A 17,995-nucleotide genomic window follows, 5' to 3' on the forward strand; every position below is an offset into this window, starting at 1 on the left:
GTATATATATATGTATATATATATATATATATATATATATATATATATATATATATATATATATATATATATATATATATATATATATTATAATTTTTCCACGCTTTAACCGCGTGAACATCTTTGTCAGCGGGCGATTGTCTAGTCTCTGACAATCTTAAAATGAGTTAAAATAAGATGGAAGTGTTTAAATTGTCTTTGACACACGCAATTTTAAAAAATGTTGAAATAAGTAGGAGATTTAACGACTATTAAAATTATTAATTAACATAGGAAAGCAAGTTAAATATTAACTTTCAAACGGAAATAAAAGCTAATCATTAAAGTAAGCTATGCAATTAATAAACAAATTAACAATGGGCAGCTAAAAAACAAATATATAAAAAACGAATTGACAAACAAAAAAATAAGCTAACAATTAATAATTAGCAAAAAGACTAGTTAACAAGAAATCACAAGAAAATAACAGTTAATGTAAAAAAACTAACAGTTAAGACCTACAGAAAACAAGTTAACAATTAATAACTAGCAAAAAAATAAAAAGAATAGCTGTTACTAACTAATAAGATATTAGTTGATAGAAATAATTATTCCCTTAATAAACGTGCTTTTGTAGTACATATTATTTCATTTCACATTCAAAATTATTATCACAAACTATTTAACACAGTGTATAGGTAATTAAACAACTTTTAAACTAATTTTTTTCATTGGGTGCCGTCAAATTTCGAAATCGTTAAAAGTGTGCAGCAACAAAAAAAAGGTTGAGAATCACTGAGCTAGATTAACGAAAAGTATAATAGCAGATAATAAAGCGAAGAAAGTGACTGAAAAAGAATTCACTGTTTGCATTTGGTACGCATTAAGGGTTGTCTCATTTTCAAGTGCGGAGATGTTTCTCCTTTTACTATCGTTCTGAAATGAACACTGCGTCCTGGGAAGTGGAGCTATGTACCAACTCCTGGTGAACGAACTATACCTCAAACGTATGTAGACCGCCTCGCTTAACCACTAAAGTTTTTAGTAACGATATTTAACTCAATTGTCAAATACTAAGCAGAGATTCTAACTGCACCGGATTCGACAGTATGTTTTAAAAAACGGTTGAGAACTACAACCTGAAAATTGCAGATTTTTAGTTAATTTTGCCAGCTTTTTAAAAGGCGGAACACAACCTAATTGCAGAGATGCTAACTTGCTCCGCTTTGTAAAAAAGTATTCTCTAGTGGTAACAAGAGCATAATGTTAATATTTTGGTAATTATGAAGTGGTGCTCTTTAAGACACTGATGAAATCGAAAATACTTCGGGTGACTTAAATTATTATTTCTCTGCCTTTTTGAACATTGCGAGATGCTAAAAGGTTGCCAATTATGTTTGTGAAAGGAGAAGGATGAATTTTGATGAAGAATTTTCCTATTGGTAGAGAAAATATAATTACTTAAACAGAGGTGTGGTGACTTATGGGATAGAACACTCGCCTCCCAATAAGGTAACCCGCGTTTGAATCCTTATGATGATTGCATAATTGTATTGATATAATTTTGCCGGGAAAAATTGAAGGAATCTAAAATAATGCACTATATTTCTCAAATTCTGATTGAACGATTCCTTTGCATTATTCGCATATTTAGAAAAATATTTTATTTTGTATTATAACCGTCGTTGAACAATCGACCCTATTTTGAGTTTAAGACTACCAATGTTCAACTAATCTAAATCTAACCAAAAACCTAACCTAATCCAAACCTAATCTAAATCCCTTGAACCTAATCCAAAATAAAAGGAAACTCCTGAATCAAGTATTCTGAGTAATTTGTCTTCGTGGAGGACTTTTTGATAGAACTGACCAGCATTTGCATTACATGGAAAGGAAAATCACGAAAACCTCCCACTGTTAGCCTGCCGGCAAGGGAGCTCTAACCCATGTTCTGTCTATCACTGTGGATATTTTACGTTAGCCCTGTGATTAGTGCGAGCCGAGTGTGGAATTCGTATCGACCAGCCATCGCTGTGATTCGAACCCGGGACACCTCATTGGAAGGCGAACGCTCTATCTCCTGAGCCATCACGGCTCAATTTCGCTTATTAAATATTTTCAAAAAATTAATAGCCTTTCTTTGATTAATATCGTCCCAATTACTAGTGAAATGTATTCATTAAGTCTTGGGGTTTCGCCAAGTCTAGCTCGATCATTCAGGGTTCCATATTGCCGTAAAAAATTGGGAGTCGTTGCATTAAAACTTTAGCTACCACTAGAAAAAGTTTTTCCAAAAAGCGTAGAAAGTTTGTAACCCTGCGTAAGTATAATACTTAACTAAAAACTAAACTCATTGGTGCGACAATCCATAGAGGGCCAAGGCCTACTGTGCCCATCTCAGTTTTCTTGACCTTGAGCACTAGGGTGCAGGAGCAGATGTTCCGGTCAGGTGGTCAGCCGAACGCGGAGCCCCCAGTGTTTAGTTCCCAAGCATGCTTGGTACTCATTTATCGACCGAATCATTTACCGACTCATTTATCGAAGGGATGAAAGGCTGAGTCAACCTTGCAAAATACTTAACTACCTTACAGATTATCGTGAGTGCAGAAATGCATTGATTTAACTTTGTCGGAAATAATTAATAGAGTATATTATAAGATATCGCACACAGAGTATCCCGAATTCTGACCACATGAGACCTTTGCATTTCGCTTTTTTCGAAAAATATTGCCTCGTAAGGAGAATATCCGGAATCAATTTTTTTGAAAATCAGAAGAAAAAAAAAGAAGAAAAAACGCATTAAAAGCGTATTTAGATTTAAGTGCATATGAATGTTGCGTTTAGTCGAAAAGAAAGAATCTTCTAACTGGATTTCAAAAACGACTAAAAAAAAGAAAATTGTCTGTGGAATCCCTCCGCGCGGAAGAAGTTAAACTTCGCAACCTGCGACGTTAATTGTAGAAGAATCAGCAGTCGTAGAAGGATCACTAGTTCTATTCAACGACTCTTTTTCCTGCTCCGCTCGCTCCCGTGCTCTGTAATCACGGTAATATTGTGCATTTTTCCCTCTTGAACCAGTGGAAGTGCTTGTGGTTGCCTCATCGTCTCGCCCTGGAAAATGTATTTGTATTAATAATGTATGTGAATGCGTCATAATGTAATTTCAGAGGAGAAACAATCAATTGATATTTACAAGAGACGTACCTTGACATAACCTTAAATCCGTCGCATTGACCGTGGGATTGTTTTCACTCATTTTTTACAATTGTTTTCCACTAAATTTGAAAATAAAAAATACTACCCTATTAAATTATATGTGTATCGAAGCAAACTAAGAAAATATTTATAGAAAAACAATACTTTTATGACTTTTATTATTTTTATGCTAGTGAGAGCCAAAACAATATGGAAATGAATTAGTGAAAACTGGATCCTACCACGTGATTTCCCGGCCAATAAAAATGTAGCGTGAAACGTTTAACGCAACCTTGTTGGAAGTTGCATAAGAAGTATAACTTCAAAAATACTTCAGAGAAATGAAACAATTACAAATGAGCAATGAAAGAAAAATGAGACAAATTTTAGTTCTCAAAGGTGTATAAACGATAAACCTTTACACATTTTACATTGCCGAATGAGAATCTTCTGATTCGGCAATGTAATCAGAATCTAGAAAAAACAAACTTATATTGTCTGCCTAAAATATAGTTTAGTTGATATACAAAGAACTTGTTTACTTTTTTACTCATCCGTTTCTTCACTAGTCACTCATAGTGTCAGCGTAATTTAATTACTTCAGCGCGTCTAATGAATACAGGAAATGTAGACATTGACTAACCAGTATCTGTCCTGTATATAAAACTTTTTTGAAGCTATTACTCGTAGTTTTAAAACCACACATCAATCAAATTCAAGGCATAAAGAAGTTTAAGTGTGTTGGCATAGATTTCGACAATTTAAATACGTAACAATTTGCTACAGGAAAAATTGATGTAATTAGGCAAATTCAGAATTGCTCGGAAGCGTTTTTCTACAGGCCCGTCTCGTTTTTAAAAGATTGAGGTGTTCGACTGGGTGAAAATTGGCGATTTCCATTTTTTTTTAAAAATTATCTACATTTAAACTTTGGCCCATTAGTTTTCCAAAACTTTTTAAATTTTTGATCACAGATTTTTAAAAATGAAGTTATCGTAGTTTTTTGGTATATTGATAGACTAAACCGGTTGAAAAAATAAAATAGCTATGATGAAATTATTATGCTACCAGTTTTTATCTTTTTTAATAATTCAACGGCTGCGGAATGGTGGGAGGTGGGAAAAACCGTGTTAAGATTAATTTCTGTCTTTAAAAGCATATTTCTTTCAAGGCAAAAAAAAAAGAAAGGAAAACAACCAATTTTGCTTTTTAATTTGTATGATTAGGGTGATTTCAGGCCGAATTTGTGATGGATAGATGTCCTAGAAAGAGACCTTTTGGTCTTGAAGACTGAAAAGTGGAAAACGCTAGCAGGAGAAAGGATAGCCTGGAAAAACTTCTTGAGAAGGCCAAGACCCACCCTGGGCTGTCGAACCATTGATGATGATGATTTAAATGAATAAAAAAAATATCACGGCAATGGAATGTTATGTTAATTGTAAGACAAATTCGCTCCAGCTATTTGAATTCGAACAACCAGAAAAGAAATATGTGCAATAATTTTTTTCCTATCTATTATTTGAGGAGAGAAAATCTTACTATCACTTTTTATTTATATTATTAATCTGAGGACAGATTTATTTATTCGTGTGACTTTCCAAGTTTACGTAATGAATAGTTTTAAGAATCTTGCTACCTCTTTTTATTTGTTCCCTAAATTTAGATCAAATTTCCATGCACTATAGTGATAGCTAACGCAATGAATTACTTGAAGTTAGAACGATTCCCAAGTGATGCTTTGCACAAATTGCCCTTGCCAAAAAATGGAGACTTGCAATTATTTATGCCAAATGTTCATCTTTGTAGGGTCCCCTTAATTGTCTGAATTTTCTGAAATTTGATTTCAGGGGTTATTTTTACACGCTATATCGAATGCAATGAAAAATTTATATTTTTCACTAGAAAAAAATGCTTTTTTTCGCTTAACTGAACATATTCTGCCATAATTACAGCTAACGGTTATGTATATACATAATTAAGAGATTTCTTTGAGGTATTATCATAACACTTTCATCATCAGCATCATTGGCACGACAGCCCTTTGTGAGCCTGGGCCTTCCTCAGAAGCTTTTCCCATTCTGCTCTTCTCCCAGCACTTGATTTCCAGTTCTTTTATATTTAGGGTGGCAAAATCGTCATCCACACAGTCTTTCCATCTCTTTTTGGGCCTTCCTCTTGGCCTTTTATTGGAGGGGGTTGCATTAAAGACTCCTAATCGTTCGGGGCTCATTCTCACTACATGCCCGGCTCACCTCATTCTACTTAGTTTAATAGATTTAATGATATCATCACTATTAAAGATCTTATATAATTCAAAATTATATCTTTATCTCCAGTTGTTGTTATCGAGGATAGCGCCAAAGATAGTTCGAAGGATCTTTCTTTCGAAGGTTGCTAATAACACTTTACAGAATGAAAATCCGACTAATCGCTTAAAAGTTATAACAGTAATCCGTTTTTTTTTCTTTTGCTGATTGTACATACATATATATCTAAATAGTTTGCTTTATTTATATAGATGCTGCTACCTTTCACTAAGAGTTAAGATAGAAAAATAGAACAATAAACACCACAGATTTTTCTTTAAAAATTTTATTATACGTTAAAACGTACTTAAACTTTTAACTGAAAAGCAAGTGTCACTTTAAATTTCTTTTGACCAGTGAAACCCAAACCAGTTTAATGTGTATACACGTAAGGTATAGACAAATTTATTTTCACACGCAGCTAATAAAAAACTGATGTGTATAAATTAATGCTGCAAAAAATAAAATGTAAATTAATTTCTGGTTTTCTATAGGTTGCTTTAAATACGTTAATTTATCTGCTTATTTTTGAAAAGCAATAAGAATAATTTTTAATGACTACCACCAATGCAAAAGAAAAAATAAGAATATATATATATAAAAAAATATTTCTTATATTTTATACCATTTTATTATTTTTTAAATTTTATTTAATAACCGTCGTTAAACAGCCAACCCAATTTTTTGGGTTTACGGCTACTAATGTTTAACTCCGTAGTCTTGTAATTTTGAACCCAATCCAGAAGGGAACTCCTGGATCAAGTATTGGGAGAAATTTGCCTTCATGGAGGACTTTTGGATGGAACTGACTCGCATTTGCTTTACGAGGACAAAAAAACCTCAAAACCTCCCACGGTTAGCTTGACGGCAAGGGGGATTCTAACCTATCATCCATCTACCACAGAGGATATTTTACGTCAGCACTGTGGTCGGTGCATGCCGGATGCAGAATTCGTATCGACGAGCCATTGCTGGGATTCGAACCCAGTTCATCTCATTAGAAGGCGTACGCTGTATCCCCCATGAGTAATCAGATAAAATAAAATCGGCAAAAGCCGAGTTACAATTTAGGAAGGTACTATAGAGCTGATATGGAGGAAGCACACTGTTATATTTCTCTCTCTTCTTCCCAAACATCAGGCTCCCCTCTGTCACGCGCTCATTCGCTTTTGGCGGAGAGTGAAGGTTTGACGAACCCGATTGGCTTCTGAATCGACAAATGCAACGATTTACCCATGAAGACGTCACTTGCAGGCATCCATTTGTAACCAAAGATGCAGTTGTAACAAAAGTAATTTAAAATTATACTCAATTTTTAAAAAATAGAACAGTAAAACATAAAATTTAACACTACTTAAAATATTCAAGAGATATCTCTCGCCAAAAGATTGAGTAGTTGATGGATATAGGTTAATTCCCTACCAATGTCAACCGAATCTACTAGTTCTAGCAAATTATACACACCAAATTTGGAAGCCCAAACTGATTTCGTGATCAGTGCTTCCATTTCTTAGATTCTAAAATGAGATTTCATTTATTAATTTCTTCACAGTGAAAATATACTCAATAAGTGAAAATTTAAAGAGACGATTTTCAAAGGTAAAGAAGAATATTTGATGAGTGCATAAATAACTACAATATTCATAAATGGTTGCAAAATTAATTAATGGATAAATCAATCGAATTTCCTAAAACACCAAATGTCACGTAATTAATAGATACTTGAATATATTGCTGGCATACCGAATCCAAACTTTTCCTTGTATTAAGACTTAAGGCATGAATTCAAATGGCCACTACCGCTACTGAACCAGTTATCAAAGATACAGCAAGTATAGCCTTTTTTGAAGTGATTATGAATTAAGAAAGAAAAAAACTGAAATGAGTTCTCGAAAGAGGTCACGTGCACCACATAAAGATTAATATTGCACTAGACACAATTACGTGGTTCAGAACCTAGGATTTGATCAATCTTTAGCGTAACAAGGAAAGAATTATTAAAAAAAGAAAGAAATACGAAGCAATAAAAAAAATATTGCATACTTCCTGGAATTGTTATTTTATGATCATTTTGTATCTCCAACGGCAGAAATATTACATACAATGGATCAAACCATCTAAGAATGAATTTAATAAAAGTATTCGTTTTACAGCTTCTCTTAGAAGCTGATATTTAATCTTACAAGGTAATTAAGTCTCGATTAGTTCTCATTTGTTAGTGCCCTGTGCTTATTGGCAATTTATTTTAATGTATCAAGTAGTAGCTACATTTGTGGACTATATTTAATTCTTAGGTTCATAAATTAAATGTAAATAAATTTTGTGCTTTACTTTAATTAAATAAATTAACTACATACAGTAAAATGGGATAAAAATTTTTACACCTTAGAATTTTTTTCCCGTTCCCTTTTAAAACAAATAAAAAAAAATAATAAATAACTATAATAAATTATGCGTGGAATTATTTTTGGAACAGCATATTAACACAAAAGAATTGTGAGCAAAATGTTTTTGATTCGCTTTATTAGCACCGGCATCATTTTAGCAAAATGCGTAACAAGAGAAAGTAAATTTTTTAAAAAAAAGCGCAACTTTTGTCTGTTTCATTGCTTAAACAATAGAGACCATATTTTTTAGATTTAGGTTACCTCCCGTGTTTTGAGTGTCAAGATTCCGAATTCGTCGAAAAAAGTATGTTTTTGTGTCTGATTTTGTAGCTTAAATGGAAATTATAGAAACTGTCTATTTAGCTCATTGCCCAAACCAATTAATTAGCATATTTAAGATTAGGCTCTGGAATCATTGAGTCTCAGTATGAGAAAAATCCGATCATTAGATCGAAAGTTATTTAAGGTGTTCTTTTCCTCTCTTTCTCTCTTTTTGTGCTTTGTACATTTGAGATGAAATTGGGATTATTATTCCTTTATCTTGGGCACTGATAAATTTAATATATACCTGCAATTTTCAAGCGGTTTCAATTTCTTTTTTTTAACAAACCAAATAAAGCCCACTTGTTTTACTAATGTTATCAGCATACGAATCGCCCTATATTTTAATTTATAGATAATAATCATAAAATGTATGAGACTTTGGGACCAAGTCATAACTTATTACATTATTTAAATATCTTGCATATCTTTAAAGATTATGTAATCGAGATGAATTCATAAAAATGAAACTCACAAATCTTTTTACTTCAGGCATATGTATGAGATAAGAATGTAGTAAATAATTTTTTTTTTTTCCTTTAAAATATTCTGTTCGCCCGTTCCAAAAACTTGTGTATTAATTAAAAGTTTAGAACAGTCATGCACAGAATTTTGAAAATTCATTTTATTATATCTCTTTCAATGCTAGTTTCCTAGAAAAAATTAAATCGTATGCTATAGTACTGCAATGCATATTTGTACAGAGGTAGGGCAAAATAATAGAAATAATGGGAAAACTCCCATACTAACTAATTTTTTCACATTTCTCAAGAAATATTTAGATAATTATTTTAAAACTCCAGAAGTGTTTAAGTCATGCGATTTCTTATACATATCAATAAAATTTAAAGCTTTTTAGAGGTTTGAGGGACCAGCAATAGATTACGAGCGAAAAAGGATGTTTTTTAATATACTTTTGAAAAATTTTGTTTTATGAATATGGTTTTGAAAAATACAGCGATAAGTTTGCAAGTCAATTACGTTGATTATCATATGAAATTATCTGCACAAAATTGTGTAAAATCCAGCTTATTCATAGAAATATAGAAATTTTTATAAAAAAATTTGATTTTTTTCTTCTTATGTTTACTTACTATAACTGTAAAAATATTTACTAAAGTGAAACAAAATTTTTAGAGTAATTTTTAATTAATAACAAAAATATCTTTTAAGAATTTGAAGAAAAAAATTTGTGAAAAATTGCGCAAGATATGAGCATTTAAAGCAATCCTTCTGCTCATGACCGGAAATCATTGAAAGTTTTTTTTCTTCATAATTTTGTTTAAAATCGTATTTGATAACTTATGAAAGAAGTCCGATTTCAATATTTTGAAAATGTAAAAAGTTTCCAACAGAATTCTGCGTAGCTTTTGTATTTTTTTATTGAAGGCTCTAAATGATAAGAAATGATAATGACATAACAAATGATAATACCCTCAAATGATGGTCCGGACAACAAAATTTGATGGCATTTGAAAATAAAATATGTGAAATAAAACATAATTTAATAGGACGTGGCTCTATATAATGACGATGCATTCTTTTTTTAAAAAAAACTTGTTTAATTATACAAAATTGAATTTCTGGAAAACCCCTTACTATTTGAAACATTCCTCCTAAATTAACAAAAACTTAGAAAATTGTTAGAAACTTTCTAAATTTTCAGGATATTAAAATCAGAATTATTTCATAAGTAATCAAATATAATTTTAAAAAAATTCTGAAATTTTTTAAAAAAATGTTTTTAGCGCATGCACAGTATGAAAATATTACTTTAAATACATATATCTTTTAAACGAATTTTTATTTAATTTTCAAAATTATGTTTTTTTATTATATAAAAATCACTTTAAGAGTTTTGTTTAATATTATTGATTATTCCAGCAGTTTTATTAAGAAAACGCAAATCAAAAAAAGTTCGTTTTTATAAAAATGTTCATATCTCCATGAATATTTAAGATAGGTTTACGAAATTTTGTGTAGTTATTTCCTTTTATATTCAACGTAGTTGACATAAGTTACAAGTTTATCGCGGTATTCTTTTGGTATAGGATAGGATGTTCAAAAACATCCTTTCTCATTCGTAATATATATCGTTGTTCTCTCAAACCTCAAAAAGCTTCGAACTTTACTGATATGTATAGGAAATCATATGAATTAAGCACTTCTAAAGTTTTTAAAATAATTCTCTAAGTATTTCTTGAGAAATATTAAAAATGAGTTAGTATAGAAGTGTTTCATTAATTTTGTCCAACCCCTGTAGATTAGGGAGCATCAAGAAAACCTTTTTTTATTGATTCAATTAATGTATTTGTTTACATAACTCAAAAAACAGCTTAGTAATCCCACAAAATCCTAATAAAAGAAGAAATTTCACAATTTATAGTTGTTGTAGTTGTAGTTCATTTACGTCGCACTAGAGCTGCATAATGGGCTATTGACGACGGTTTGGGAAACATCCCTGAGGATGATCCAAAGACATGCCATCGCAATTTTGATCCTCTGCAGAGGGGATGGCACCCCCGCTTCGATAGCCCGACGACTTGCATGCGAAGTCAAGCACTTTACTGTTGAACAGTTTAACGAGGATCTATACAGCACACCCTCCGTCCCTTCGCAGTCTAATCTAAATAGTCACCCACCCGCTGCCAGGGATGCTTGATTTTGGTGATTTAATGGGAACCGTATTTTACAATCGATCTACTGGGAACCGTGTCTTACTATAAGTCCATTGTGGGGCAAAATGTGCGGGGGGTGTTGAAAATTTTTTCATGTTCATCCGGAATGGGTGTGGCATTTCCTTCTTTCTCTTTTTAAAAAAAAATAATAATTTAAATTTTATTATTTTTTTTAAAAAAGTACAAGTGTAATACAAGTTTTATTTTATTTTATTATTTTAGTTTAAAAATGTAAAGTTTAAAATGTTTGATGCTGTAAAAAAATATTTTTTAAAATTTAACATTAAGATTTCCCAGAGTCTAAAAGAAAATCTTAAACTAACCAGAAATCTATTGAGAAAAAACTATTAATTGAATATAAAGATTAAGGTGAAAATTAAAAGTACTCGTTTATGAAAATTAGAATTTTTATGTAGTTTCTGGGAGACCTGAATGTTGCATTTCAAATCGAATTTTTCTCTTTTTGTTACTTTGCATTCTTAATTTTAAATTTTTGAGCCTGAACATTTAAATTTGTTTTATCTTCATGCTATTTTAAAAAGAAATTTAATAAGTTATTTTACATATGAAATGTTTCAAGACTTTCAATCACTAACATTAACGAAACTATTAACAAATCTCTCAACTATTAATAAAAATATTTTTAATTATTAACTAATTATAAATCATTTTAAAAACAAAATAAATGTTTGAAATTCTTTTGCAGCTCAATCAAAAATTAGTATATATATCATTTCAAACTTGGCGTAATATATTGATAACATGGTATAATATATTGATAATTTGGCAGAACTTGGCATAATATAGTGATAAGCCATACTTTTTTTAACGGTGGTATTTTTACACAAAGCTATTCCCAAGGATTATTTCTATATAAATATATAAGTGCCCAGAGATTATTTCATATAAATATCCTTCAGTCGTTCATCATAGGACCAATATATAAAAACTAGTGGGGTGCGCCCCCTGCTCGCTAACGCTCGCCAACCCCCGAAAATTGCTGTGCAATCTTATATGGTTTGCTTCGCAAACCAATCTCGCTTCGCTCGCTACTAACTTGGGTACATTGCAAATGCATGAAATTCTAAGAATTCAAAACAATCATTCAAATCAATATAACAACTACTTTTAAAAAAAAAAAATAAAAAAAAAATACATCTTTTTAGTAAATACTAAGTCATTAAAATAAATTTGAATTCAAATAAATGACATGTAATTCCTTAAACCTATTAGAAATGTGTTATAGTATAAAATCGTCAAATAAATTCGTAATATATAAATTCGTGAATAAAAGCGCTTTCGACAAAATATTAAGATAGAGATCTATTGACAAAGACTACTCACTTCTGCCTAGCTTAATAGTATGAGATTGCCGCAGCTGATAGGGTGAATTTCGGAAGAGATCACTCTGGTAATTTCAGTTTCCGTTTTTAAAAGCGCTATATGTTGAGCTACCTCAGCTAGATTTGGCATGTGACATTTTTAGCGGCAATCATTGGTCGATTTTCTAGCGTTGCCATTCAGTGAGTTGTAATGAGGCTTTTTTTTGTCGCCGTGTAAGAGAAATATATATATGTAGATATTGGTCTAATGAAAACTAAAGGGAACGTTATCAACCAATATTTTCCCCTAATTGGCCCTACATAAGTGGCCAATTCACGCAATATTTAGCAATTATTACTCAATAGATTTGTCCGATTTAGTCCATACTTTTCAATAAAAGCTTGAGGGCACAATAAAAGCTAAAGGGAATATTATCAACCAATATTCTGCCTCTGTCGGCCCATAGTATAAGTGGCCGACTCACTCAATATTTAATGGTCATAACTCCCCCGTGAATTTGTTCGATTTAGTCAATATTTCTTCACCACTATTAAGCTTACATAGAAACCATGGAACTTATGACTAAAAGAACACATTTGATTAATTTGAAAATTTAACTTATCATTACATTGCCCATATTCTGTGTAAGATTTGTCCGACTTTCTGGATTACTGTCATCACTCATACATATCTTATTTTTTAATGGATATTGATCAGTTCTGAGTTTACGTCTTTCACTGTTCAACTCCGTAGCCTTGTAATTTTAAACCCAATTCTGATGATAAAGGAGCTCCTGGATCAAGTATTGGGACAAACTAGAATTCGCGGAGGACTTTTTTGATGGAACTAACCAGAATTTGTGTTACATGGAGAGGAAAACTACCGATACATCCCACGGTTTGCCCGACGGCAAGAGGATTCTAACCCATGATCCGTCTACTACTGAGAATATTTTATGTCAGCTGTGTGGTCGGTTCGAATCGGGAGCAGAGTTCGTATCAACCAGCCACGGCTGGGATTCGAATCTGATGGCTCACCTGAATGGAAGGCGAATGCTCTATTCCTTGAGCTCTATTCTCATCTCACTCATACATATTTTATTTTATAACAGTCGTTGAACAGCCGACCCAATTTTTGGTTTCACAACTACCAATGTTCAACTCCGTAGCTTTGTAATTTTGAACCAATCCAGAATACAAGGAAACTCCTGGATCAGTACTGCCAGAGGTAATGATTTGTTATGGGAACATGGAGGACTTTGTGACTCGACAGATTTAACGTGCACCAGTCACCATTTACTACACGAGGAGTCTTCGGCTGGCAGGGATCGAACCCACGAACTCTTGGGCATGGGCCCAGCGCCCTACTGACCAGGCTATCCCGGCCTCACTCATACATATTGAGCCTACATAGGTTTGTTCGATTTAGTCAATAGTTTTCTTCTAATAAGCCTACATAGTAATCAGGTCTTTTTAGACTAAAAACGTTCTACTGCACAATTTGAGACAGGCGTTTTAATTTCAAAAATCTACTATAAGAGCAAAAGTAACTAGCACGCGAACTTTTGTAATGATATGAAAAGCAGGGGAGAGTGGGGTCAATTGTAACATTTTTTACTTAACTATTTTTAACTAACAAAAAATCCAATATATTATCAGTATTAATTGACAGACGAGTAAAGTAGACTATTCTCTACTAGAAAAAAAAAATAAATACCTTATTTTAAATGTTATTATATTAGTAATTAACAATTTTCGACAGTTGTGCACTTGTTACAATTGTCCCCACTTACGGGGTCAATTGTAACAGTTCATAAATTCAACTAAAACATAGTTAATTATACATATTATCATAGTTGTGATATATTTTTTATTGATCAAAATAGTAGTGATATTTTAGGAGTAAAAATAATAATGAGCAGAGACCTAAAGGGTTTAACTTTTAACTTTAAGGGGTTAAAAATTTCAATTTATGCTGTGAAAGGTGACAAATAAAATAATGCACATGCAACATAATATAAATGATATAGGAAACTATTGGTGGTTCTTAAAGAGTTAAGTAATTGTTTGTAAGCATAAGATTATTTATTTTCAGCTGTTACAATCGTCCCTTTACTTATTGTTATAATTGTCCCCAAGACGCCATTTCAGCTTCATTTGTTAAAAACAATGCTAGTTAATTAACTAAACTAATCTTTTTTTTCTGAAATGTTAATTAAGGTGTCCACTTACATATTCGGTTAATAATTTTTATTTATTTAAACAAAATTACTTTGTTGCAATATAATATTCTAATACCAAAAAAATTACTTGCGTAGCGTGAAAATATCTTTTGTGATGTAACTCTTTCAAAAGTACCTAGAAATGGTTGCCAGCAGGGGTGTACATGTAGATTTATTAAATACACCTTGTGCGCCACCTAAGAACCAAATCTAAAACCCGACACTCGAAATTTTTGCTCTGTTACAATCGTACCCTGTTACAATTGACCCCACTCTCCCCTACGTTTGAGAAAAAGCGCTCAAACACTTATTCTTAAACTAAGTATATAATTTCTATTGCATCAAAAACGTTGTTTTTAAAGTGACATTTCGGATTAAATAAAAAAAATATTTGTCTATTATATATTATGCAGGACACGAATGTTATGTGTTAGCTAGATAAATTATAATACTGCGTTAATTGAGCTACCAGTTTTTATACTTTTGGAAAAAAAATAGAACGTGTTTCTAAAATAGGTGCATTAGCGCCCAATGATCAAAACAATCTTTTCACACTGTTTATTTACTTTTAATCTTTTTTAAGTAGTAAATCGTCACCCGATACACTAATTGTATCACCAAGGGGATGAAAAGTGATATCTATTTTCAGTCCATCTTAAATCATTAAGGCGCTCTTGCGCAATTACATAATCTTCTGTCGCCATCATCTCGGAAATCAGGACAGGTTGATAAAAAATGATTAGCCGGAAGAAAGTGAAAGTTACTTTCCTTTTACTTTCACCTGCGTGAATTATAACATTTTTTTTTTCTTCTTCATCTTCACTTCAACCCATTCAATTTGATACTTTCATTTGATCTTTTTTTATAATTGTTTGATTATTTGTCTCGCCCTTTATTATTGTAGCACTTCCTTCCTAACTGACCTTCTTCCAGAGCTTCCACAACATTGCTAAAGAACCTGCTTTTGTAGGGTGAAGTAGTTTAGGAAATAGTTCTGAACCACTTTTGTTGTTATTTAGTTTTTCTCGCCTAGGTTGCTGATATCTGAGGGGACAATATGTATATAAAGCTGAGCGATTCAAAAAAGAATTCAACAGTAGACAGAGAAATCAAATCGCGAACATGAAATCTATGGTGAGTCTCTATTGTCGTTTAAGTTATCACATTATCGAATATAAATACTTAATTTAATAATGTTTATCCTTTCGGCTTTGAAGGTGTATTGGCATTACTAGGAAATTTTTATAGGGTGGGCCATAACCCCTCAGTCGAAAGTATAAATTATATTTTATAAGAGAAAGCCAAAGTATAATTTGGTAATGTTTATCCGAAATTTTTAAAGGGTGGGTTATTTCTCTCAGTCAAAAGTATAAAGTATATTTTATATGGAAAGTCAAAGTATAATTTAATAATCTTTAACCGTTCGGCTTTGATGATGCATTGTATATTTTTATAGAGTAGGCCATGGCCCCACAGTCTAAAGTAAAAGTATATTTTATATGGGACTTACTTCGAGCATTTTTCTATTAGTTATTTAAAACTGAAATTGGCGAAACCAAATATTTCTAGGATAGTCAATCAAATTTCCAAGGTGAGCCAACCCCAATTTAGTTGTGCAAATATTGATGTATCCTAGCTCCTTAACATCCAGGCCGCACGATTTTGGATGTTAAATATTAAACCAATATGGACATAATGTAAGATATTTATTTTTAAAAGTTAAAATTGAATAAAAATTTTATTTTCTGAAAGCTACCTTTTAATATTAAAAATGTCCACCACAAATTTAAAATTATATTTTAAATTTAATCATTTATTCTAATGCGTGTGGATCATCATTAATTTCATAAAATAATGAGGTTCATAAAGAAATAACCTGCCCAGCACTTTTTACGTTTTAAGCTATTTATACATGAAAAAATAAGCACTTTTGAAATGCAAATGGAATACGTATAACTGAAATGATTAATTCAATGATTTATCTTGAAATCTGCAGGTTAAATTTTGAACGACTTTTAAATAAAAGTAATTATGAAAAATCCATCAAAATATTTGAAAATTAAGTCATTATTTCAATCGCAACTATGTAAGATTTCAGTGAAAAATATGCAGCGTGAAATTCTAAAAACACCCGAATTCTCGTGTTTTACAACGATCGGCTGTAAATATCGAACAAAACTTTGTTTTAGAAATTTTTTAAATTCATGGTATTCACTGAAAAATGTGTTTTATTAACAGCTTCCATAACATAAGAAGCTAACATAAAAATATTTCTGTGAAAAAAATGTGTCACGTGAAATTTTAAAAACGCCTCAATTCTTGCATTTTAGAGCCATCAGCTGTATAAGTATAGAACGAAAATTTTCTTTTAAATGTATGGTATTTATTGAAAAATATGTTTCGTTAGCAGCTTCCAAAATTTATATATAATCTTAAACTGATTTCAAATTCACTAAAATCGCACTTAATTCCTACTAAGCTCTTCATATCACCTGTTCAAACTAGCTAATATTTTAAATACTGCTATTACTATATATATTATGTAAATATTGCTAACTTAACAGAGGGCAAAAATGATTCATATAGCTAAAGTAAAATGTATGAATGCAGACATTTACAGAAATATAAAGGAAAGAGTGAAACAGGCACTAGAATAGGCAAAAATATAGGCTTCTGGCAGAAATAGTTTTAGCAAAATAGTTACATATTTCAAATAGTCATTTAAAACTATAGACTAATTTTATTGCATACTATTAGCTATCTTTATTAGAATTAGGGATAACGTGAAAAAACTAGCATAAACAAACTTTATAGTTTTCTTAAACCTTCTGCTCTAATAGACTAGTTTTGATTTCAGTTGGTAGCCGTTGCTTTCTTTTGCCTCGTGAGTGTGGCTTTGTGTGGCTCCCATGGTATTTCCATAGGAATTCCTCTTCCCTTCATCAAGCTTCGTTTTGTAGACATTGCTCAGCTGTTTGGAGGACATGGTGGAGGACATGGAGGAGGACATCATGGATTTGGACTTGAACTAGGAGGACATGGTGGACATGGAGGCTATCATGGATACTAAAGCATCGATCGAGGTGAAATGAGTAATTTGTTTATTGTATTCTGATTATTTCTCTTTGTTACACATATACTCTACATGGGATTAGATTAATGTTAAAGAGAATTTTTTTTAAAAATGGATAAAATATGCATCAATAATGAACATCTATCATACTTATGCTAATTTGTCCTTTAAAAGTAAATAATTTTTATTAAAAATCCATAAAGCAGTAAAAAATAAATTTAAAAAAAAAGCAATTTTTTAAGCTGATATATAATCATCAAACGCATACACATGAAGTTAAAGAAAAAAACTGATTTAACTTTAAAATATTTTAATGAGACCTGAAAAAATTAAACGACTCTTTAGACCAGTGGTTCCCAATTTTTTCTACTACGGAACCCTAAATGATTGATCATCTTTTGACGGAACCATAATTTTATAAATAAAGTTTATTAAGGTGATTGTGAACGTTATAACCTAAAAAGAACTATTTTTAAAAAATATTTAATTAGAGGAAAGAAGTTTTTAATCGC

At 31.4% G+C, this 17,995-nt stretch overlaps 1 protein-coding gene across 2 annotated transcripts in view; it reads left to right on the plus strand.

The window, feature by feature from the left end:
- Positions 1 to 17,995, plus strand: part of LOC147806178 (uncharacterized) — a 36,954-nt gene that overhangs the window by 15,470 nt on the left and 3,489 nt on the right. The window contains exons 2-3 of one of the 2 annotated variants that reach the window (XM_087150393.1): positions 15,315 to 15,544; positions 17,268 to 17,493. In XM_087150393.1, coding sequence (XP_087006519.1) covers positions 15,533 to 15,544; positions 17,268 to 17,480 — 225 coding nt within the window. In that variant the 5' untranslated portion in view covers positions 15,315 to 15,532 and the 3' untranslated portion in view covers positions 17,481 to 17,493. The remainder of the gene's footprint in view (positions 1 to 15,314; positions 15,545 to 17,267; positions 17,494 to 17,995) is intronic. The other variant, XM_087150394.1, reaches the window with a different exon arrangement.

This window comes from Parasteatoda tepidariorum, chromosome 8 (genome assembly GCF_982258835.1).
Source record: "Parasteatoda tepidariorum strain Cologne lab strain chromosome 8, Ptep-v5.0, whole genome shotgun sequence".
In the NCBI taxonomy this organism is placed as follows: domain Eukaryota; kingdom Metazoa; phylum Arthropoda; class Arachnida; order Araneae; family Theridiidae; genus Parasteatoda; species Parasteatoda tepidariorum.